The sequence below is a fragment of the Thunnus thynnus genome, chromosome 17 (assembly GCF_963924715.1).
Source record: "Thunnus thynnus chromosome 17, fThuThy2.1, whole genome shotgun sequence".
In the NCBI taxonomy this organism is placed as follows: domain Eukaryota; kingdom Metazoa; phylum Chordata; class Actinopteri; order Scombriformes; family Scombridae; genus Thunnus; species Thunnus thynnus.
The window spans coordinates 11,189,507-11,214,096 of NC_089533.1; the positions used below are offsets into that span (position 1 = coordinate 11,189,507).

Genomic DNA, 24,590 nt, shown 5'->3' on the forward strand with positions numbered 1-24,590 from the left:
TGATTCCCCCCACCCTTCGTGAGATAAAGGAGCTGTGGATAGGACCTGGCAGGAGAGGCGCTCGCATGCACACTAATAAGAGTACCCCTGCTCAGCTGCAAATGCTCATTTCACAAACCCACACAAACACAAATACTCGACCCACGCATCGAGGGGCATGTTCAGCACAAAGTAGAGATGATCCAAGTTACAGTCATTACACTTGTACAGTGCAAGATGTTAAACTGAGTACAAGCATGCACACTCATACACACATCAGTGGTGTGGAAAATAATGTCTGCTGTTATCTACTGTGACACAACATCCGGATTTGGGTGGATGTGTTGAGACCAAGGGAATGTCCCTGTTCACCCGGAAATGTAGATATTCCCACTGACTCTCTCTCATTAATCTGAACGTCTGTTTAATTTGTTCATTTCTCACTGTGACTTTGTGACACGTTCGGCTTAGTTAGAATCAATGTCACCGGAGAGGAGCGGAGGGCAGAGAAACCTAGAGAGGGAGAGAGCGTCTAAGAGAGACCAGACAGTCCAACAAACAATAAAGAAACATCTCTAATATTGCCAGCCCCAGAATAATGAGACAGCGATGTGAGAAGAGCACGAGTGAGAGACGGAGCCAGAAAGAGAGAGAGAGATAAAAGAGAATGGAGAGAAGCAAGATAGAAAAAGAGAGACCTTTTTTCCATTATGCAGCAGCTAAGGATCCTGCTGCCTGTGAGTTACACTAATGTACTCCTGGGCCTAAAAGTAGTTCATCAATGCCAAATATAGACTGACAACTCTGCTCAAATCCGTGATGAAATAGCAGTGAACAGCAATGCAAAATTGGCCAACAGAAATAACATTTTTGCATCTGTAGGTAAAGCTTACAAGCTGGCCATAGATATTCTATATCTAACACAGATAATGGTTGCGGATCAGATTATGTCAGCTTCAGTGTGTCACCCACTAGATGAAACATTGGAGATACTATTAATTACTATGTTTAATACTAAGATATTACAACAATTCTGTCTAGATTACATCAAAATATAAAGTACTACAGGGACTGGTGTCTTCCAGATCATGCTCCCAATCAATAATACAAAGTTCAGCAATTCTTATTTGTCTCATTGGTATGGAATACAAAAGATCTCAAAAGAGCAATCTTTTAAATAATAGTTTCTTTTAAATGCAGCTGTAAAATATCAAAATACTTTCCCATATACAAATGCATACTAAGCGATCCTTATATGTCCACCATTTTAAACTTTTTCACGCACTGTAATATTGCTCACTTAATAGGTTTTAGGACATTTAAATTAATAATAAAATAATGGGAGAAAAAAGTAATCATTTAGTTTGGTGTAATTTACGTAGACCATGGGTTTTTTCTGTTTTGGTGCTAATGGGATGAAAAATTATAATCAATTCGAAACAAGAGATACTTATAACTTCCTGTTTCTGTGCAGCAAGGAAGAATTTGTGTACAGAGAACAAAAAAAAAAAGAGACTAGAGTCTGGATTTTAAAGGTGCAGTGTGCAGGATTTAGTGGCATCTAGCGGTGAGTTTGCCGCTAATACTATTAAATAGAGCTAGATGCCACTAAATTCTACAAACTGCACCTTTAAATATTTCTATTTATTACATTACAGGGCTGTACAGACAGTGAAAACATGCGCATAGAGTACAAGAGTGCAAATATTTCAGTCTATGTACTTTCCTCAGTGCAAAACAAGACATGCATGATGAGTCACCCTATCACCCTATTACCCTACAGGTGCACAGGGTTACTCCACAGGTACACCTTATCAATGATCTAGGGCTTGATTGAACACGCATGAAGCCAATTTCTGGCAGATCAGGTCATTACAAACACATTAGGATAATATAATTCCATGGCATCAACACATTCTCATACTGATATACATATATATACAGTATATACAGAAAACACATTCTCATGCCCATACTGACATACAAATGTTAGCTTTTACACTGGGAATGTATGCATGAATGAATGTATTCCAGTGGAAAAGCTAACATTTGTATGTATATATATCAGTATGGGTATGAGAATGTTTTGATGCTATGGAATTACATTACCCTAATGTGTTTGTAATGACCTAATCTGCTGGCAACTGGCTTCATGAGTGTTCAATCAATCCCTAGATCATTGATTAGGTGCATTTGTAGAGTAACTCATATACATATAGGGTGACTTATCATGCATGCGTTGTTTTGCAATGAGGAAAGTCCAACATGGATTGAAACGTTCGCACTCTTGCACTCTATGAACTCCATGAACTCCATGAACTCCATGAACTCTATGTACTTTTGCACATTTCTTCATTGTCTGTACAGCCATATAATGTAACATAAAGAAATATTTAAAATCCAGACTCTAGTCTGAATTCTTTTTTTGTTCTCTGTGTGTGAGTCTGTCCTTGCTGCACTGAAACTTTTCCCCTGACTACCGCACCAGAGAATAAGACAAACAAAGGACAGTTTTATAAGGTGCAGCTCAACCCTTGCAAACAACCTTCCTGTTTTTACCATCATTCCCTCACCACATTTTAGTTTTTTGTAGTATGGGTAGTGTTAAAAAAAAGCTTAGGGACCCTTTATTATTTTTGTTTTATTTTTAAGGCTTAGAGACAGAGATTCTAGCATCTTTTATTCATACCTGCTTTTTAGTCTTATTCTATGTATGTTGTATGTTTATATTTGTGAGCATAAAAGCATAAAATACAAATTTCCTCATGTGGGAGTGTGATTCCATGGGATATCCACAGGCTTTCATAGAGCTGAGCTCCAGGATCAGCTGAATGAAGAGCTCTTCTCATTGCTTTGCTCAAGCTGGTTTATCTCTGAAAAACTCTGTGTATCAATGGTTTTCGATTGATTGCCATGTTTGACAACTCAGTTCTGAGGGTTTACTCTCGTATATTACTCTACCATGAAGAGTTTCTCCTTTCAGAAGATACAACAGTTGTGAGTAGCACTACAGTGATGCTATCTATAAAGTTCAGCTCTAAGCAGAATAAATACAAGACATTCGAGGCACAATGTCACAAAAACAGTGGGCACTAGAGGGTTGAATGGGAAACGGAAAAGGGCACAGTGCTGTGGAAATACCATATTGACAGTCACACTGCTCTTCTGCTTTATCATTATTCTGAGGTAGTGGCAACAGATGACCTTTCCTGGTCAAGAGCTTAGTGTGGTTAAAATTCAATTGAGTGGAAGCGAGCAGAACAGAGAAAAAAATAACATGGTAACCCTTATTCTGCCATTGACGCTAACCTTGAACAATGGGCCCCGAAGGGGATGAGCGCCTTACTTTAATGTGTGTGAGAGAATAGGCTCTAGAGTGTACAAGTGTGTGTGTGTGTGTGTGTGTGTGTGTGTGTGTGTGTGTGTGTGTGTGTGTGTGTGTGTGTGTGTGTGTGTGCGGATGAGTCTGCGCAAATAGAACAAAAAGCAATTATTGCATGTGTGTTTGGGGTAGCAAAAGAGATAAGTAGGCAGACAGAGAGACAGAGAGAGTATGTGAGGCAGGAAGATGAAATTCAGAGAAAAGTCACAGACTGGTTAAAAATAAGGTCGTCATTGGGACAGTTACCATTTATTTTTGTCTTATTTTTGTCTCTCACAAATACCCATAAGCACAGCTCTTGTTACCACCACTGAACAGACTAAATCTCCACAGCTGAATTTCTTATGCTCAGCCATTTCAATACTGACCTCTTCTCTGCTCTCTTCTAACCCAAGTAGCAACCTCTGGGGCTGAAAAATGAAGCCAACGCAGAAGTGCCAAAAACTGCAGTTCCTCGAAAGGCCACTTAAGGCTGACTCCAAAAGTAAGCCAATCTCCATAGACTCCTATGTTAAAATACCTAACTTTACAGCAGAAATAAACGTTTACAGCCTGGTACAAAAAACGGTTTTGGTCTTTACAGCTAATTTCCCTGTTAATGACAACTGCACAGGGGGTGAATTTTTATATAACTCACATATTTAAATTTTATTAAGGCTTAAATGTATACACATTAAGGTTGTTGCCGCTTTGAGTGACAGGTGGGTGCTGTCACAGGCAAGTCCCTACCACAGCATCAGCGTTGGTTAGGTAACGTAACCATGGCGTAACCCCAGATTCACAGAGTATAGGTGTAGCCATCGTTATTTCAGTGTGTTTTCAGTTCATGACAGTTAATTGTAACATTTTGGTCTCCACCCTTTAAGGAGTCGGTTGTTCAGTTTTTTCTGGCAAGCACATTTTGTTTTAATGGCTTTAAGACTGTTTTTCGCTAGTGAAAATTAACAATAGCATTATCACAGTTAACGATAGTCTGTAAATGCACTGTGCTAACCAAGCTAGCAGCTAGCGTTAGGGTCAGCTCCACCCTCTCATCCAAATATGGTCACTTCTGGCTCCAAAAAGCGGAGATGGTGACGGTCAAATTGCAAGTCAGGAAACCAATGGGTGACGTCACGGTGGCTATGTGCATTATTTTGTTTTTACAGTCTATGTTCATCCTTCCCTCTCTTCTGTCTCCCTCCCACATTCCCTCCTTAGGACTGAAACAGGGCTAATTGAAATAAATATTGAAATAAATGAACCTGGGAGTAAATCAGAGTTGATTACATTGGCTGTGTGGAGATGCTGATTGCAAAGCTTGTTGAGTGAGTGTTGCAGAACTAGTTGGTAATGAAGAGCCTGGTTTGTCTATTACACTCTGACTGGACACTGTGGGCAGCCGCATGCCCTCATGTACAGTAAGAAAAAGAAAACAGAATGATTTCTTCTTTCTTTTTATTCGCGCATCAATTTTTGACATATACATTTGTTTTTCATTCAGGCAACAGGTTATTGCTCATAAAATCCTAAGAATAACTGTACAGTATATAAAATTAGTACAACAAACTCTATACACAGGTGGGGCAGTGCAGGATGGGACAGGAGGAGAGGAGTTAATTACTGGAATGTTTAAATGCTATGATACAAATAGAACAGCGAGATTGAATTGCAAAATTACACATGCTGGATACACAGTCTACTGTTTGAGTTGGAGGAGGTAGGCAGAGCATTAAGAAATTTCATTTGCTGTGGGGAAAATCAACCGTAAAATGAAATTTACATACACATGTCAATTTCTGTAATGTTTCACAGCTCCATTTGTTAATTTGAAGAAGACTCTGCTAAAGCCGACATAGAGAGACAGACTGTAGTAATAATGTCATCTAAAAACCAAACCTGGTGCTGTTCCACAAACGGTGAATAATGGACTAACAGCTATGACACTATAAAAGCAGCCATGGTAATTTTACTCGTTTATGAGGACAATTTCTGATTCACAGTCATACAATATAAAAAAATAAGCAATTTTAAAGAAAGAAATGTCATCTGATGACATCATCAACTCCAGTCTTGGTATTGTGATTTCTAATTTAAGGAGACTGATATCTTTGCACACAAGTACTGGATTTACTGTCTGAAATCACTGACAATGCACAATGTAAATTCAGTTTAAGAGTGGATTTTCCCTTTAAAGCGATTAACCACATTGCTCTGAAACGTCCCTAACCTCCTTTCATTGGCCCTGTGAAATTGGCACAAACAGCCAGAAGATGTGCAAAAAACACAGTAGACTAGTCCCCAGCCTCTGAGGGTGTTTCTTGCTGCTGAAAGAGCAATAACCCTCTCTCTCTCTTGTCCTATAATCCCGCCCACTGAGACACACAAACACAGTGACACAAAAATAACAGAATCATCTTTAGCACCACTGAAGAGCAAATCATGTCAAATGAACAGCAACACATTGTTCAAAATTCAAAATATGAACAAAACAAAGAAACAAAAACCTCTGAGCAGGGCAGAAAAGTGAAAACAGGTTATGTCAGCAGCTTTCAAGAGCTTTCAAAAGATGTGTGAAATGTCTCTTGGTATAAAGGACTGCAGTTAAGACCAGAGAACATTTAAATCAGCATGCTCTTAATTCTTGCCCTGAAATATCCCCAACCTAGATGCTGAGGTATGTCATGGCAAGTGCATACACAGGAGAATGGATGTTGGTCTGACATATACAGTACTGTACTCTGTGAAACATCGAGAGCTCAAAAAGCTTATTATCAAGCCCAAGGAGGGAAGCAGTCCAATAAAGGAAACAACCTTATCCTTTCAAGTAAGTGTTGGGTTCAATAACTAGCTACACCTATTGAATACTAATAAAGGTAATTCACTGAGCAAACTGCAGTTGAAGGGTAAAAAGGACAATTTATCATTCCACCATACAGAAAATTAATTATGGTGCTTGTGTGGAATTAATATGCTAGGCCAGTTCACAACAGCTATGCAATTATCATTATAGTGAAATCGGAGCATGCAAATTAGTATGACGATGTCTCTGATTTATTCAGTCCCAGTCTTTGTAAAACATTAGGTAGCAACTAGTTCATTCATGGTCTGAGAAGTTCCACTTACTGCTCTTTGATCGTACAGATCTGTCTCATTTATAAGTGGTCATCGTCAAGTGGCTCAGTCCTCATAATTCTAAAAGGATCAATTACAGCACACTTCAACAGTGAAGAGAAAAAAAACAAAAACAAAAACATTTAAAATTAAATATCTAATTGGAATATTTCCCTTTGGTAAATGTGCTTTGCTCCAACTGTTGCATGTCCTCTTTCTTGCCATTCTTCTTGTTGTAAAGCCATAGAACCTATTTCATTGGCCGATGAAAAGTCTTAAATAATATACCACAAACCCACCACATACAGGAACATAATATAATAAATATTGCTTGGGGCAGCGGTAAAAGTCCAGTTTCTTTCTGCTGTGCAGGTCTTTTTTGTTTTTGTGTTGTTGGCAAGATGCTAACCACTGAAGCATACTCGTCCAACTTGGAATCCAAACTTCTGGTTGCTGTTGCCAAAGTCTGCTGCAGCCACATCTATAATAGGGAGCAGCTCTGCCGAGGGGGAGTCAATCTCAAGAACTGTCCTTTCCTGACCTTTGCGGAACTGAAAGAGAAATATTAAAACCATTATTAGAATGTAATAGGTGTAATTCAACTAACTAGGTCTCTCTGGCCTAAATCCCTATTCAAGTCAGTAATTTGATGACTACCCTGTTACTGAATCATGTACCAGCTAACAACAGCAATACAACTGATAAACACATTAGTCTCATTAAGGGTAATTCCTATTTGTCCAGCTAGTCTGTTTCCCTGGCATGTCCCAGCACTGACCTGGCATCCATCATGTACTGCATGGATGAAGGGGCTTTTGGCTTGTGTCAGTTCCTCATAATTGCTGCCCCGGAAGCGGAGGGCATGCTGGTAGGAGCGGGATGTGCTGTCAAACCAGCCTGCAGAGTTCTGGCAGGTGTAGGTGAAGCTCTGTTTGGCTGTGGCACTCAGTAGTTTCAGGAAGGTCAGTTGAACCACATGTACAGGGTTCCCATCCATGTCATTGTAGGAGAACTGGACGATACAGATACACAGATAGAAGTGTAAAAACATAGGCAGAGAAATATAATGTGTACCATAGCCTTGTATTGTAATGCTAACAACAATTAAAACATCATTAGCCTTAAATGACACAAAATCTCACTGTATGAGAAAAAAAAACATGAGTCACAGAAAAACTCATCTGAGCCTATAATCTCTGTCTAATTCTATTTCCATCAATGAAGCTACAATTCCCCTAGCTTGTACTGATGAAGGAGTTTACATGAGCAAGGTTATAGCAATTTTTCCTCAGAATCAGAACAGAGATGGAGAGTAAAGTAGGAAGAAAGGAAATGAAGGAAAGAAGATAAAACCAAAGCAAATCCAAGGACTTTGTGTGAGAGAGTCAGTAAATTGCAATTGTGCTGGCAGCTCTGTGATTATCTGAGAGGGTTATGAGACCTCTGATCAGGTGCACATAAAAGGCCACTGCTCTGAGCGTGCTGCCCTGAATGCTAGTCAATGAGACAGAGCTGCCAATGGCTTTGTGTGAGTCATCCTGACTACTGAAATCAACTGCTTGCAATATCAAATCAGCTCTCATATTGCATATAGTGAAACAGGTTAATACCAAATTATAGAGTGAACAGATTTACAAATAAACACAAACATTCACATGCAGTCATGTGCATATGGATAGACACATGCATGCCTACACATTTGTTCAAACACACCCGTACAAATGCGTGTGAGCATCTCTATCATATGCATGAATACCATTCAAAGACTCTCAATGAGTATTTAGCAAAAAAAACTGCCTGGCATTTGGAGCCAGCTGAGATAATGGATTTTTTTTTACCTGCTTGCCTTTCCTGTATTGGCTGTACCAGCTTCCTGGCTTCTCTTTGTTCCACGCTGCTAATTTCACCTTGACACACAATGGGAGAGAGGGAGGATGTTGAGCAAAATTTTAGGTTCAAGGGATATAGGGAGTGATTTCTGCTCTGATGTAATACAGTATGACGAGGTCAGCCTCTGCAAAGGCTGACAGCAAGAGATTTAAGACTTACCATTTCAATCCTCTTTTCAGGGTGGAGACAGGTATCTCCATCAGCTGTGAAGTTACAATAGACCTTGATAGAATCTCTGTGACAACCCTGGTTAGGATCTATCCAGTAGTCTCCTACAAAGTGCACAGAGAAAAGATCATCAATCAAGCACCAGATGTGAATATAATGAACACATCTAGATAACAGGATGACAACATGCAGTTGGTGAAGTGATAAACCACAGTAAAAAGGATGTATGCTAGAGAATGTGTTTTTCCTGGACTAGTTTTTAAGGTGGTGTAATCAAGTTCCATTATGAAACAATGTCTTAACTAACCATCTTTGTAGTCAGGTTGGACCATCATGAGCTCTTTGCAGGTGCGGGCAGGGCTCTCAAAGGTTCCCAGGGGCCTCCTCATAAGCTCCACTTCGTTTTTCATGGAAGACAGGGTGGCAAAGACTTCTTCCATTCCCTCAGAATCCTCTAGAGGCTGATCTCCCTGGAAGAACTCCTCCATATCCAGATCCACATCCTCCTCCCTTGATGGGGCTGCGCCTCCTGTCCGATCTGAATCCCTTCTTTTCTTACGCCTGCCCTCCCTGATAGGCAAGGGCTGAACCATTTTTGCAGGGGGTCCCTGGAGGTAGCACAGAGAGGTGAGCAAGAGGTGAAATGGAAAGAAAGAGGATAAAACTGGCACTGAGAAGGCCATGATGTGGATCATTGGAGGTACTCACTGGAGGTCCTGGGGGGCCAGCAGGGCCTGTATCACCCCTGGCACCAACAAGACCCTGGAGAATAGGAGAAGACAAAACTTTGTGTCAATCATCTCTCACCTGGAGCCACTCTCATGTCACTTGGCTAAATCCCAGCTTTATCCAGGCAGATATGGCTGCTGCTTTATAGGATTATCCAGCTGTGTGCATCAGCACTTTGTGGTCAAAGCCTTGGCTCTCCAGACACACTATAGTGGTTTTCATAACATCACACACCAGAACCAAATCCTATTAAAAGGGCCCAATGGAAAAATCACACACAAGGCAAGTGTGGCTGTACAGCAGGCTTTTAGTTCCAAAGACATGCTGTAAACACAGTGGAGCATTATGATTATGAAGCATGGTACATTTAAGCCAACAAACACACTTTCTTTCTCTTCTGCAGCATATGTTTCTTGCAGCTGCTAACCAAGCTGAGGTGTTAGTACAGGAATGGCAATGTAGAAATAAGACGGTTTACTGAACTCACCATGTCTCCCTTCGATCCTTTCTGTCCAGCTGCACCCTAAGAGTGGAGGTAGGAATAAGTAAGCAGTAAAAACGTGAATAAAATATATTAAAGCTTAAAAAACTAAATTAAAGTATGCACGACAAAAAAAAATCAGCTCTTAACTGGATAATCCTGCACCTGCTCAGCGATAGGTTATGTTCAAAATTCTTACTTTCACTATAGTAACAATGAGTAATAATAGGACTGTAGCTAGAATCCCTCAGATCCAAATCTTCAAATGTTAATCTATAAATAATAAATATTTATTTAATTTCATTGATGAATAAATCAGCCATTTTGCACCACAGTTATAGAACAATTCCTGAAACTCTGTGATGCCTTTGCTCTTAGTGAGAGTATGTAAATGCTTTATTTTCTTTCTTTTCTTATGCTCTTCTTAAGTGTTTTGCATCTGTTTGTTTTACAACTTCAGAATCTTTGCAAAAGAATGACTTGAGATTACAAGATGATTTCCTGATACAAATGACATTTATCTCTGCATTAACAACATTAACAAGATGCAGCAGACCACAGGTATAAACTTCATATAAGCAGTTAATGTGAATTCAGAGAGTTCTGTTAACCTCTTCCACTCCCCCTCCTCCTACCATAGACCCATTTTTGTCTTTTTTAGGGGGGACAGGATCTTGAGGGGGAGATAGCAGGTCAACAGTATATACCACACAGAAGTGGTATACATCATCTAAAAGCTGGGAAACTGAAGAATAATATGAGATGCAGTTCAGCACTGTGTGTCAAGTATTTTTATTTACTTGAGAATTGATAGAAAGCATCAAAAATCCCTCCAAAATACCACATTAAGACACCTTCTGTGAGAATAGCATTTTTCGGCGAGCACTACTGTTTTGAAAATTGCTCAGAAACCCCCTTATTGTCAATATACTTAGGAAAGCCATACATTCTCTGAATGCCCGAGGTCTCTAGTTTGTGGTTGTAAAGTTTCATAAGGCTGTGATTATTCTTGAGGTCACAATAAGTCATTTTATACAGTGAGGTCAAGTTTCAAAAAATGGTCTCACGACAATGAAATGGCTACTATGGGGACTAACATCATCACACATGAATACAATTGAATCGACAAGAGTCTCAGCCTTCCAGTTATACCAAATTTATGCAATTCCAAGACTGTTTAGGGACCCCAGTATGCAGAAATATTCAAATACCCCATTTTTAGAATAAGTGAAAGTAACACATTTATACTGCACTTTATTAGCATAAGGTGGGCATGTCTGTAAAGGGGAGACTCGTGGGTACCCATAGAACGCATTTTCATTCAGATATCTTAAGGTGAGAGGTCAAGAAACCCCTTTGAAAATGGCCATGCCAATTTTTCCCTTGCAAAAATTTAGCTTAACTTTAGAACACTATTAACCCCCCACTACAGCCTCTGAAAGACAGTAATTTCGGCCGAGGATGCTGGCACCCTTGGAGAGTTTAAGAGGTTAAACAATCACAGTTTCAAACTACTATCTGGTCATATTATTAAGTATTTTAATGTGCAATAGAGATGAAAACATTCCTATACAGTATCTGCATATTGTTATGTTATAGCCTTGGCACTCTTCAGTAAGTAAAACCAGTATCAAGTATCCTAGCTGAAAACATTCAGCATATACAGTATATTGTTGTAACAGATGTCACTTACTGACAGTCCAGGTGGTCCTGGTGGGCCAGTGGGACCAGGTAGACCAGACAAACCCTAGATATAAGGACAAGTATGTCTTGTTAGTGAGCTGAACTTTCTTTGTGCATAACTGTATCAGATGCATCAGATTGCAACCAAACGTACCCCATCTCCTTTAGGCCCTTGCATACCCTGGTTCCCTGTAAGGCCTCTGTCTCCCTTCTCACCAGGTTCTCCTGGAGGGCCAACAAGGCCAATTAACCCACCATGACCCTGCAGACAGAGACATGGTTTGTCACTATTGTTTCCCAAGGCTTAGACAGGTACAAAATATTCTCTCTATTGGGGACTTAACACTCACTTTATCTCCCTTCTTTCCAGGGTCTCCTTTTAATCCTGGAAGTCCTGGTGGTCCCTGTTAACAATGTCAGATGCATTAGTTTGCTGTAGATTCTCTATATGAAAAATGGTTTGATTGTGTTGGGTTTGAATCCTGATTTATTGTGTCAAAATGCCCCAAATCCCTCCTCTCATTTCATCGACTTCCTTATCAGCCAAATATAAGGATCTTACTATTGGTCCTGGTGGTCCAGTCTGTCCTGATGGCCCGTTCAACCCTTGCTCACCCTGGAGAATAAACACAGTTTACAGTTTGTCAAAGCACATAAGCAGGACACCATACTGTTTAAATTATGATTGCCAGTGTGGTCCTTTGGTAATGGTGCTTCGACTCAACAAAGAGTATTCATAGTGACTTAATATCATGCTCATGCGCTCATGTACTGACCGCGGGACCTGGGATGCCTCGAAACCCTTCTGGACCAGACCTCCCTGGGTGCCCTTGGGGTCCCACCGGGCCTGTCTTCCCCATTGGACCCTGGGTTCCTGTTGTCCCCTACAGAGCAAAAGGAGAGAGCCAGACAGCAAAATAGATCAGAAAGGCTTAGTTGAAGGGCACCATACACGACCACTGAGTTCAGTGCCAGTCTTTATTCTTACCTTGGCTCCCTTCATTCCTTGCTTCCCTTCTTTTCCTGCAGCACCTACATGACCCTGAGGTTGAGAAAGACACTGTTGCTTAGACGATGACTTGAACAATTTACAAAGCAATATGAACATATATAGCTACATACACATGCATACAAACCCATAAAATACATTGAGCTCACCCTCCGTCCAGGAGGTCCTGAAGGACCTGGCTCTCCAGAGGCTCCTGGTGGTCCCTGCAGATAACAGAAAAAGTGAAGTTAAAACAGAAACACATTTCCACCCAGTCACAAAAAGACTGAAAAGAAAGTTCAGCCATGGTGATGAAGACAAAGACTTCAGCTAAGCACACAAGAGCTACTGGTGTTGTCAACATATGCAGTTATAAATTTGTAAAAAAAATTAAAAAAAACACTCCTTACTGCTTTGCCAGTTTCCCCATTGTCTCCTTTAGGCCCTGGTCCACCATCTATTCCCTGGATGAAAAAATGTCACATAGGAGAAATTATTCAAAAATACATTAAAGACAAATTAATGATACAATTAAAACAACAAAACAATAATACTCACATTGACACCAGGTTCTCCAGGGGATCCTGTATCTCCCGGGAATCCAATAGGTCCCTATAGACACAAAGAATGATTTAGAGACCCTCATATGCATGACATTAACAGTCACTGACTGACTGACAACCAGAGCAAGTAAAAGTCACTGATCCAGACAGACTTACAAGGTTGCCTTTAGGTCCATCCTCCCCTGGTATTCCTCTCGGTCCTGGGGGTCCAGATGCACCAGGAGGGCCAGAGTCACCCTTCTCCCCCACATCGCCTTTAGCACCCTGAGACACCAGCAAATTAAATGACAGTCACTGAAAAGGGTGAGGAGAGAAAGCATAGAAAGAATTAGGTTGAGAAAGAGAGGGAGGAGGGACAGAGGCAATGTGACTCACGGCAGTGCCAAGCTCTCCAACTGGTCCTGGGTCTCCAGCTTCTCCGTCTTCACCCTAGAAGAGAGGGAACATGCAGCAAGATAAAAACACACCACACATACACTGGTGCACAAGCCCACAAACACAAAACACCGTTGTATGTGCGCTGGCACACATTGTGTAGTTGCTAATGGGAAATGCTGACCTTCTCTCCAACAAGTCCAGGCTGACCAACTCCACCAATCAGTCCAGGTGGGCCCTGTGACAAGACGAAAGAGAACAGCTTGAATTAAAACATCATAAAACAAGGGCAGGTTTGAAATATTCATTTGATATTTGAAAATCGAGTTCTTGGTCCAATATTTTTTTTATTTTGGTTTGTTTGTCAGCAGTTCTGTTCACAAAATGTTGAAACTGGAACAGAATTATCACAACACAAGGAAAAAATACTGAGTGTAAGGTTTGCTACATTTGTGGATATTATTTGAGTCACACAGTAGGGTGGAAGCTATTTCCTCCTCTCTCAATCAAGTTTGCCTGTTTGTTTTCTGCATGGGTACGTGCATGCATGTACAGTATGTCAGTGTATTATGTGTTGCATCTTGAGACAAACTCAGTAAAAGCATCTCTTCGGTAAAGTGCACAAACATGAGAGCTGAGTACAGCCACGCATTAATACTGAACTCCTGCTGTCAACTGCTTTCCTCAAATACCATCCCACCCCATTTCGCTCTTTTCCACTATTCCTGTATCAATCCATTTATGGATCCCACCATCTCTGCACTGCTGTGTTTCCATGCTTCCTGTGATGGGGCACTAGCGTGGCTCACACAGCTTTCTGCAGCTCGCTGCTGAATAATTGACTGGCGTGAGAGTCTGTATAGAGACGGCCATTACTAGAGGTAAATATAACTGCCTCTCAGGGATGATAGTCTAATACTTCTTAATGATTCATAGAGCAGTAAATATAACTCTCTCCCAGGGATTATATCCTAATACTATTTAATAATTCAAGTTTCAAAAGCAAGTGGAGGGTCTATGGCAGGAAGTGTTCAAAGAAGAGACTGTACTGTATGTAGAGATGAGGGGCTGGAAAATATAAAGCATCTGTGGTGTGTAAGGATAAGCTATTGTTCAGTTTGAACTTTAGATAACACTGTGTATTAAATTGAAGTCTCCTTAATTCCAAAGCTGATACACCATCATGTTTTCTTTATGACTCATATAGGCATGCAATTACCATAACTTGAAAATATTAGAACTTTAATATTGGCACTATCAGGGCGAGTTTAATTTCAAAACTGCATTGGTTAAAGTCAGAGGAGGTTGCATCTCTCAACATGAATTGAAGATACATACATTATTGAAATATTCAAAATAACATGATTTTCAAAAAGAACAAATCCAGATAAGAGAATAAAGTCAATGAACTGATGAATCTTACAAATGCAAAAAGAACAGGCTAAATTTGAAAGACAAATTATTAAAACTGATCTACATGTATTCATAATTAGAAGGCCGATTATAAAATGTGGTAAAACTGATTATGCTGGTTAGTATTACCAAATTAAATGGACCATGCTGCGGCATTTATTGTTTCAACTAGTTTAACACTGATTTTTGAAATCTGTGCATGTTCCATTTCAATTATTTTGCTTGGAATATGTTGGAGTAAGAAATAGAGGAATTTTACAAGTGGGTTAAGAAGATGCATATTGCAGCTTGTTGATATAATCTGCAAAAAAGCCTCCATTTGGATATTCTCCTTTTACTTACCAAAGAGTATATGTATATGTATCTTTTAAACCCAAGTCATCTGAAAAAATAAACTTCTCTTTACTCCTTCCCTAGTGACACTGTCTATTGGGTATTATAATACGATAGTGATGTCCACATCTTGATCCAAATTTGTGATTGTGAAAAAAAACAACATATATGGACAATAGGCATGAATTCATGCTGCACTTTACCTCTCCACCAATGGGCCCCTGAGAGCCTCGCGGGCCATGCTGTCCTGGAGGCCCCTGTGTAGAGAAAAATAAAATGTTTTCATTAGGATCTCAGTGCAGACAATAAAGATATACTGCATCAATAAAGCACACACACAAACATACAAACTGAATGTGATCTGGGCTTGGCTGGTGCCACCTAAATTAAATGAGTTAGAAGTCAGCTCATGGTGGATTGCTTATCCAGTGGCTCCAGTATCTATGATCATTATCGTAGTGACATGATGAAGACGTCCAGACAGGTCATTACCCTCAATATGACAGGCTCTGATTTTTCTCATTTTTCCCACCCCCTCTCTCTCTCTCTTATTCTCTCTTATTAATAAGAAACCTCTCGCCAGTGATGTGCAAGACCATATTCTCTCAGCCACAGTGACGGCATGTGATTTGACTGTTCTGTGCAGCAAAAGAGAACGCCAAGCAATTAATCCTAACTGTGCTCTGTGTTTCAGTTGAGTAGATGTTGAGCTGTTCTCTGAATCACTCTGAAGTCTTGGAGGGAGCCTTGTGTTGCAAAGACACTCAGACAGAAAGACAGACAATCTGCCCAGAGAGAGACTGCGTGAGACTAGAGGAAACACATATCCTTCTGGCGGAGAGATACTTGAGCATTAGAGGGGAGAATTCTGTGATCTGCAACACTCACACATGAATGAAACTTCCCCAGTGAGTCCTCAGCATCTTTCCTCACCCCCACCACCCTTTTCTCTCTCTTTCTCTCTTTTGTCTTGGTTCCATTTTGATACATTCCCTCCCTAATCTGGCTGTGGAGAAGAGGGGCTATAGAGAATCTTGTTGAGCGTGTGTTCATGGTTGACAGCGTTGTGAGATGACTGTCACAAAGGGGGATGCTCATTAGACAGCCAAGGCTGAGGCTAATCTGATTAGCAGCTGTCACACCGTCTTCCTGCTCACAATCAGTGCCCCGCCTCTTCCTTCCACTCCATTGCTCCACTGCCTCCTTTCTGTCACTCTCTGTCTTTCTCTTTTTTTCTTTTTACATACAGGACCATCTCTTCATTCTCTGAACTTGTCTGTCTTGCACATAAGATCATGGTCTATTTTGTCATTCACACTCATCCTTGAAGATTCATCACACATTGAAAAGACATGTATGCAATTGTTATAGTTCGAAAGTTTAAATGGCTAACTTTTAACCATTATTATTGTGGGTATCATTTCATAAGATAACCAAAAGACATGACCAGTGCCAGCAGACAGAGATACAAGAAACAGAATTTAGAGTGCAGCTGACTCAAGTGTGTTTTTAACCTAAAGCCAAGGCTATTACAATGGAAAAACAACTCTTAGCTCATTTAGTCTGTGAGTAGAGTAGCCAATTTAAATTAGTCTATCTCAGTTTTAGTGCAGCTGTCTCACACTAGAATAGTCTGAGTGCACAATCAAGATTACTCTATCAGTCTAACACCTCCTCGTACAACCAGTCTGGGGTCTAAACAATATTGAGACTAATCAAGGGCCAGAGCAAACTGTGCCCGATTCAAATCCACAGCTTGTAGTAGTTTGAGAGCTGTAATGATTATTGGCAGAGGAAAAGCTTGGTTCATAAGTTTGACACACAGCAGCAGAATCAGCACAGCTGGCAATAAGGAACTAAATAGGTGGCATTAATTAAAGTTTAATGAGCTGTGGTGGGTTGTTTGTGTATCAGCTATAGTTCATAGCCTGCTGATACCTTGAACCTTCCCAATACTGCGCTTACAATAATTTGGGAAGCACTATGTCAGATAGAATCTTGAAAATATTATATTTTTCTTTTTTTTTTCCTAAAATGTGGTATTCAAAAATAACATTTTCTCATCCTAAGAAATGATAAATAATTAAGCATGAAATTCCTTTTACTGACCAATAGCACCCTGTAGCACTTGTAGCTAACTCTTTGTTATTTGGACTGCATTATCTATCCAGCAATGTAAAAGACTTGCTCTTCATGTGAGCTATCGACATAACATTAGTGTTTGATTTGTACAGTGCTGTTCCTCATGACCTTGCCAATGTCTCATCTAATTTTTTTCCTAAACAAACGGGATGGTCTTTGTTTGCTACTTGGATATAGCCATCACATGCAGGAATGCATTATTCAAACTTCAAACTTCATAACATACCCACATCAGAGGTGCTACATCCACAGTGACCTGCATAGTGCTTGAAAGTCCTGGCACTGACAAGATATTTAAATAGCACCTGTATGAAACTCAGAGACATTACTGAGCTGAGTTGTTATTTCAGCCCATGTCTTTATAAATATCAAATACTGCTTCAGGAGTTTCCTGACCATAGACAGAAATGTAAATTTACAGTATTTGCAAAAGCTTTGCATTATAGCCCTAATCTCTCTATTGAATAATTCACTGTTTTTCTACTAATGTATGCATAAATGTTTGATCCTGAAAGAGATCAATTAAACTGCTTTTAATACTGGGGAAGGAAATGAAGAAAAGTCGACCAAGTGGAGAAACATATTCAAAGGCATTTAGATAGTGAGGAAAAATCAGGTTATTATCCAATATCTGACAAGAAAAATCAAAGTCTAATGATCATGAAGCAAAGTGTGAGATGTCAGAAAAGTGCTGTTGAGAACAGACTTGAGGCTGACACTGGACTCGAGATGAGTGTTGTATGTGCTCAGATTGCTGAGCAGTACTTACCATTGAGCCAACATGTCCGCTCTCTCCTTTCTCCCCTGGTGGTCCTGGCATTCCCTATAAATGCAGATATGGTAAGCAATGCAGTCTCAGGCAGAGAATAGAAAAAGATATAAAAGGATGAGTCTTGGAGATGCAGTCTTGGAATTTATACTGTATATCCTTACCTGTAGTCCAGAAGGTCCAGATGCCCCCTTAAAGCCCCTGTGTCCTTCATCTCCTTTTGCCCCGTTCATGCCCTGCTGCCCACGAGGACCTGGCTCACCATCTGCACCCTGACAAATACACAGACAGGTCCATGCTGTTAATACTGCACAAAACAAACCATATGCTTATGTGTATTTATATGATGGATTCTGAGTTAAAGCAACATACAGGCAATCCTGGCTGGCCTATAGGTCCTTGGCGTCCAAGAGGTCCTGGGGGTCCCTAGAAAAGTATAGTAACATGTAAATACACTTTCACTGAAGGAAAGACATGATTAAAGCCATCTGTTATTACACCTGAGGATGCACTGTCCAGACAAACAGTTATTACAACGAATTACTCCAAACCAATTATAAGCCAGTTTGTCCTCTACCTCCTGGTGATGCAAGGTAATGATGTGATGTTGGGACTAATCATGTAAAATTCATACTCACTGCTTCTCCTTTGTCTCCTTTGCTGCCCTTCTGGCCTGGTCCTCCTGTCTCTCCCTATGGAGACAGATAACACACATGAGCACACATGCAAACAACTGAGTCCAAAAATCAGCAAGCACTTAACAGCAGTGCTGCAGTCCCTGCCAGCTGTACAATGTACCTACCTTGTCCCCGTCCTCTCCTGGAGGCCCAGGAGGTCCCGCAGTCCCTAGGAGCCCTACAGGTCCTAGCTCCCCGTCATGCCCAGCCGGCCCCATGGGTCCCTTCTCTCCCTTGGGAACAGATGGGAAAACAGCATACATCTAGCAAACGCTACAATACTTATTAATCTCATATAGCAGCACGACACATTGATTAATGTATTATACTAGAAAGGGAACTCACACCCAAGAAAGCATACTTGATCACATTCATATTTTTTCTCTCCCTTTCTCTTTCTGTCTTGCTCTCTGTCTCCTTTACCTCTCTCCTGCTCTCTGTCTCATAATGACACATTCCAAAGCAAGAGCACATGTTGTTTATTACACAATGGTGGGAGGTGATGGTACAGTATGTGTTAGAGGACACTGCAGCCTAAGAAACAAAATTAGCAATGTTCCAAATCTTACTGGCTCGCCTTTCTCTCCCATCGGCCCAGCAGGACCCAAGCTGCCGGGTCGTCCTGGCTGGCCAATAGCACCAGCCGGCCCAGCAGGGCCCCTCTCTCCAGTGGCACCCTAGAAATAAGAGGAGATAGAGAGGTGAGATGAGCATGTCACATGATTCATCATTTGATTTAGTGCAGTGGTCACGATCACTGATCACCATGGAAACAGCCTTCTGCTTCATATGCCATAGCATTCTATATACCATAGAAGCTGAACAGAGATGAAGGGATAGGATGGGATGTAATTTAACAAAATCAGACTTACAACAGATCCGGCAATACCAGGCAGGCCCTCTCCTCCCTTCAGACCTGCAGGACCCTGGAGAGACACAGGCAGAGCCTTCACAATCAAGCAACATCTGCAACCATTACAAGAATTACCATCAATGCGTTACAGTTTACTATTGCTTTGGTTCAATTTTATCAACAGAGTTCCAATTTGAAAGCTCTTAAGAAAATCTCATGATGGCTGTTGACAATTTAATTACAAGCTGCAAATTTCAGAAGAATCTGATGCTAATGAGTCACTGGTGAGTGAGTGAGGGTGAGTATATGAGATGTAAGGAATTTTGCATTACCATTGCACCGGGGGTCCCTCTGCTCCCTCTGAACCCTTGAAGCCCAGCAGGACCACTCTTCCCTGGGGATCCTGGTGGACCTGGGTCTCCCTGGAAACCACACAAACACACAGACATACAGACATGTGATTAGATATAAGGCGAGTAGCCAGTAGACAGCAGGCCCTTATGCAGTCATAAATCACCATCAACCAACAAGCAACACCAAGAAGGAACATTTATCTTTTATGAGCCATAATACACTCAACACCATGAGATTTCCTCTGTTATTTATTAGCAAATTAGAGGATAGGATGAGACCCAGGAGATAAGATATTCAGGCAGTGCTGAGAGAGTCCTTGGGCTTTATCTAATGTAACAGTAATAATGTGATGCTGGTAAATGATTACGATCCTGACATTATGATGAAAACCACTCACCTTGGCACCCTCCTTTCCAGCAGCTCCCGGTAAACCATGCTCCCCCGGTGGTCCAGGGGAACCTGGATGGCCTCTATCTCCAGTTGGCCCTGTCTCACCAGATTTGCCCTGAAAACAACCAAGGTACACAACATTTTCAGGCTATCTGGTTACTTCCTGTGTGATATAACATAACAGTTATTTAAAAAGCATGTTATCTGAAATAAACAGCTGTTTAGCTGATCCTCTTACCTGTGGTCCAACAACACCTGGGGGGCCGGGGAGTCCATTCTTGCCTTGGAAGCCCTGTCAAATAAGAAAATTTAGTCTGGTGACTCTCAATAAGGAGTTGAAACAGACAGACAGGATGCACAGATGCTGTTATTTGAGGACTGCAGACAGGGCATAATGTTTTTTCTAAATTTAGTATAAGCTTTTCAAATGCACTCTGACTAGAACTTCAGTAATTGCTGAAGTCACAACTTTTGACTTGTTTGCTGTGTTGACACATACAGTAGATCAACTCTCTGTTAAGTTATTGCTATGGTGTGCACCTCATAGGGGCAAAATGCTATACACCAAATGCTGTTTGTAGCTTTATTGAGATTAAAGGTGACTCACTGGTTCCCCTCTCTGGCCTGGATGACCTGGTAATCCATCTTTTCCAGGTGGACCCTGAAAAGGAAGCATCATTTTAACGAACTAAATATGATCAAAGGTGAGTGTAAATGTGGGTAACATTAAATCAGAGACATTACACAGTGTATCTTAGCCCACTCACATTAGGCCCTCTAGGTCCTGGTTCACCATGTCTTCCCTGTGGCCCTTGGGGACCCTAGAAAATAATAACAAAGAAACTCTGGCTCAAACCTCAGATCTTTTTCTTCTAGTAAGAGACAGGTTTTAGAAGGTTTTAGAGCTATAGTCCTATTTAGATACTGTATGCTATTATCCGAGAGTCGAAAGATTACCTGCTCTCCAGGGGATCCTGGAGGACCATCTTGTCCAGCAGAACCCTACCAGAGACAGACAGCAAAAATATAGTCACTGTACAAAAACATAAGCCGCTAAAACATTTCTAGTTTTCTTCCTGCCAGCAAATCTTTAGCTTTCCCAAGATGGTCTTTGAGGGTGAGAGTGTAAACTGAAGCATTCCCTGTCAGATAGTAGCTTTTCACTGCACCAGATGGCCTGTCATCTAGAAATGAACAGCAACAACCAGTTTCAACTTGGTTGGCGAATTCATCCATACTTTATGAGGTTCGTGTTTATGTGTGTGTAACTGTATGTGCATATGTCTTTGTTTATGTCAGGGAGTGTGTGTGTTTGTGCGTTTGTATCAGCCTAAGTTCACCTTTTCTCCAGGCTTTCCAGTGGGCCCCCTTGCTCCTCTTTCCCCTCGGGCTCCCTATTGCAAAACAAACAGCAGTCTGATTAGCACATGCATAACAAATCTGGAAGTGGAAGATAAACTGCTGGTGATGTGAAAAAACTGTGCCTCACTCCCAAGATGTGTGGCAAACTAATGGTATTATTATTATTAGAGCAGCAGCTTTAAACAATAAAAAACATGGTGTATAGGCATGGCACTTATAGCTGTACTCACATTAGGACCTCTTTGGCCTCCAGACCCTGGCTGACCTGCTGGACCCTGCATTGTAAAGATTCACAGTTATTTATCAGTTGCTTATTTTACAGTTCCTACATACTGCAGCAAAGTTTACATGTTCTAACGAAGTCAGAATGTGATGTGGATTTAATGTCAGTACAGTCCTCACCCTTCGTCCTTTCTCTCCTGAGACTCCTGCCACACCAGGGAAGCCAACTGATCCCTGGAGAGACACGTAGAGGTTAATCAGCCTCAGCCTTCCATTCATCACACATCAACCCCTAATGTCTCATTAATGTATAATTAACTACTGTATCAAATTAAAGCAAATCTAATCCATGAGCCCAACACAGCCTTAAATACACCATTCATCAACATGTAATGAATTGATGTCACTAATGAACTATTAATAAAATAGCCTTTTTTAATAAGCCATTTATCATCCTTTATTTTTAATCAGACAGGAAACAGTCCAGCCAAAGACACACATCTTGCTGGTTAAAGCTCTGATAAAGGAACCAGAGGACACATTAACTGATCATTACAGCTCATCAATGCTAAATTACCTTAGGCCCTTGTCGTCCTGGGTATCCTGGCAATCCAGGCACACCAAGTTTACCCTGCAGAGAAAACCGGCAGAATAGGAGGGGAGGAGGAAATAAATAGGAGAAATATTAAAAAGAAAAATGCATGAAAACCATTTAATTAAGATTTTTATGACATAATGCTGACTACGCATGTACCAATACAGCAGGGCATCTCTACACTAATGCATATAGTGATGACAGAAAGATTAAATGCTTCAACATGCACACTGCTTCAGCGACAGTTTCGCCTTAGGAGTAGGCTGTAACTAGATGTGATAAATGTAAGGCCATTACATTCCATATATTCAGTATTTCAGTGATTTTCAGACACTCGTTTATTAAGAAAAGTTTGTCAAAACTGAAAACGGAGCTAAAGAAATCTAACTGTAATACCTAACATTATAACGGCTGTAGCAGCACAATGCAGGTTTAGATAAGAGTTTTCTTATAATTTGGCAGCCTATTTGATCTTCCTATCTTCCTCTTTTGTGTCCCAACCTTGTCTCATAATGTAAATGTAATCTTTTATTAACGTACCTTCTCTCCAGCAATCCCAGGACCTCCTTGATCTCCCATGGGTCCTGCTTGGCCCTTTAGCCCCTCTGTGCCATCCTCTCCACGAGCACCTAGAGCTCCGTTATCACCCTAAAGTGAAGAATTAGCGTAGAGGAGAAGTGACAATTTTATCTCCACTCTAATAGAGAATAACTGAGAGAAAATGATAATGAGGTTTGTGATCTGAGGGCGCTCTTACCCTGTCTCCCTTGATGCCCATGTCACCTTTGAACCCAGGGAAGCCATCTTCTCCCTGTGATGCACAGAGGAGAGGTGATGTATGATGAAAAGCTCTTTAATGATAAATTGCATCATAACATTGTAATTTGTCAGTGTCTCTAGTCACAATCCACAATAGAATAACAGCTCACTATTTTTCAAGCAAGATAGAAAATGTGTTTTACTCACCTTCTCTCCTTTGCTCCCCTTTGGACCTCTAACTCCATCAGCTCCCTGTAAAAAAGAGGAAAAATACTTAAGTTAATGAGAATCTCACATCATAACACACCTCTGGACATTACATTGAAAAACTGCTGGTTGTCTGTATTTCCAGAAATACCCCATCTTGAAACACTGAAATGATTTATAAGTGTGTATTGATTTTCTCTTGACCTAACATTGCTCTGGTATTGAGCAGTTATTGACCTTACATTCATACTAATGATTGCCAGCAAGGTCAAGCTTACCCTAAAGGATGTTGAGCCAAACTACCAGATAAAACACCACATGTGGGAACGTGACAAAAACAAACACCAAGCAGAATGCCATGACAACTTTGCTTTTATTCCTCAATTTCAAAAGCAAAAAAAATGTCTGCTACACACCAAAACACACAGTTTTTTCTATCTGGCTCTGACAATTCTCTTATCTGTCAAATGCTCCTCACTCTGCTGCTAGTAGTCCCTTTGAGAACTGGGGTGCTTTCCCTCCACCTGTCAACTGTCAGTTACAGACTCAAACAGCTTGTCCGTCACAGGTAGACATACACGCAGAATGAAATGTCCGAGGGAATGAATATCTCAGTGGACATTACACTTGAGATCACGATGCATTTATGTCTCACCTTGACTCCGCGGGTCCCTGGATACCCAATAGGCCCCTGAGCACCTGGTAAACCCTGCATGAAAAAAAAAAGAACAAAAGTATTCTTCAGTTTTAGCAAGAAGCAGCCAGTTCTCTGAACAGATATAAATTAACATTGCACCCAGTCACTGTGTCCTATCTTCTATTGGCAATCAGCATTTTCAAACAGAAATAGTAGATGATGCTGATGAGTGCATGCGGCTGACTCTAATGGGCTAATGCTCTTGTACAATAAGGATGATAACATCATCAATGATGATTACAATGATGAGACTGAGCATTTCTGTAGCCTAATGTGAGTGAGTGCACAATTACAATAGATGGAAAGAAAGAGCATGATGTTGCACTTTTAATATCTTGCTGTTACACTACAGCAAACCAGCCTAAGATATGCAGTTACGCACTTGCATGCCTTTCTCTCCCGCGGGGCCCTCTCTTCCTGGGTGACCCTGTAACAGAAAAACAAGAATCAGATTGACTTAGCGCTGCTACAAATACATCATTATTG

At 40.8% G+C, this 24,590-nt stretch overlaps 1 protein-coding gene across 3 annotated transcripts in view; it reads right to left on the reverse strand.

The window, feature by feature from the left end:
• Window positions 1–4,781: 4,781 nt before the first annotated feature.
• Window positions 4,782–24,590, reverse strand: part of col5a3a (collagen, type V, alpha 3a) — a 50,382-nt gene continuing 30,573 nt past the window's right edge. For all 3 annotated transcript variants that reach the window (XM_067616030.1, XM_067616029.1, XM_067616028.1), the window contains 42 exons: window positions 24,487–24,531; window positions 24,063–24,116; window positions 23,408–23,452; window positions 23,199–23,252; window positions 22,982–23,089; window positions 22,424–22,477; window positions 22,027–22,080; window positions 21,855–21,899; window positions 21,603–21,656; window positions 21,220–21,264; window positions 21,030–21,083; window positions 20,870–20,923; window positions 20,501–20,554; window positions 20,270–20,377; window positions 19,851–19,940; window positions 19,538–19,591; window positions 19,235–19,342; window positions 18,791–18,898; window positions 18,627–18,680; window positions 18,361–18,414; window positions 18,153–18,260; window positions 17,989–18,042; window positions 15,281–15,334; window positions 13,516–13,569; window positions 13,332–13,385; window positions 13,113–13,220; window positions 12,952–13,005; window positions 12,804–12,857; window positions 12,564–12,617; window positions 12,394–12,447; window positions 12,182–12,289; window positions 11,968–12,021; window positions 11,756–11,809; window positions 11,560–11,667; window positions 11,416–11,469; window positions 9,729–9,764; window positions 9,221–9,274; window positions 8,820–9,120; window positions 8,504–8,616; window positions 8,293–8,361; window positions 7,233–7,466; window positions 4,782–7,005 (listed from right to left, as the gene is read on the reverse strand). In XM_067616030.1, coding sequence (XP_067472131.1) covers window positions 6,859–7,005; window positions 7,233–7,466; window positions 8,293–8,361; window positions 8,504–8,616; window positions 8,820–9,120; window positions 9,221–9,274; window positions 9,729–9,764; window positions 11,416–11,469; window positions 11,560–11,667; window positions 11,756–11,809; window positions 11,968–12,021; window positions 12,182–12,289; window positions 12,394–12,447; window positions 12,564–12,617; window positions 12,804–12,857; window positions 12,952–13,005; window positions 13,113–13,220; window positions 13,332–13,385; window positions 13,516–13,569; window positions 15,281–15,334; window positions 17,989–18,042; window positions 18,153–18,260; window positions 18,361–18,414; window positions 18,627–18,680; window positions 18,791–18,898; window positions 19,235–19,342; window positions 19,538–19,591; window positions 19,851–19,940; window positions 20,270–20,377; window positions 20,501–20,554; window positions 20,870–20,923; window positions 21,030–21,083; window positions 21,220–21,264; window positions 21,603–21,656; window positions 21,855–21,899; window positions 22,027–22,080; window positions 22,424–22,477; window positions 22,982–23,089; window positions 23,199–23,252; window positions 23,408–23,452; window positions 24,063–24,116; window positions 24,487–24,531 — 3,276 coding nt within the window. In that variant the 3' untranslated portion in view covers window positions 4,782–6,858. The remainder of the gene's footprint in view (window positions 7,006–7,232; window positions 7,467–8,292; window positions 8,362–8,503; window positions 8,617–8,819; window positions 9,121–9,220; window positions 9,275–9,728; window positions 9,765–11,415; window positions 11,470–11,559; window positions 11,668–11,755; window positions 11,810–11,967; window positions 12,022–12,181; window positions 12,290–12,393; window positions 12,448–12,563; window positions 12,618–12,803; window positions 12,858–12,951; window positions 13,006–13,112; window positions 13,221–13,331; window positions 13,386–13,515; window positions 13,570–15,280; window positions 15,335–17,988; window positions 18,043–18,152; window positions 18,261–18,360; window positions 18,415–18,626; window positions 18,681–18,790; window positions 18,899–19,234; window positions 19,343–19,537; window positions 19,592–19,850; window positions 19,941–20,269; window positions 20,378–20,500; window positions 20,555–20,869; window positions 20,924–21,029; window positions 21,084–21,219; window positions 21,265–21,602; window positions 21,657–21,854; window positions 21,900–22,026; window positions 22,081–22,423; window positions 22,478–22,981; window positions 23,090–23,198; window positions 23,253–23,407; window positions 23,453–24,062; window positions 24,117–24,486; window positions 24,532–24,590) is intronic.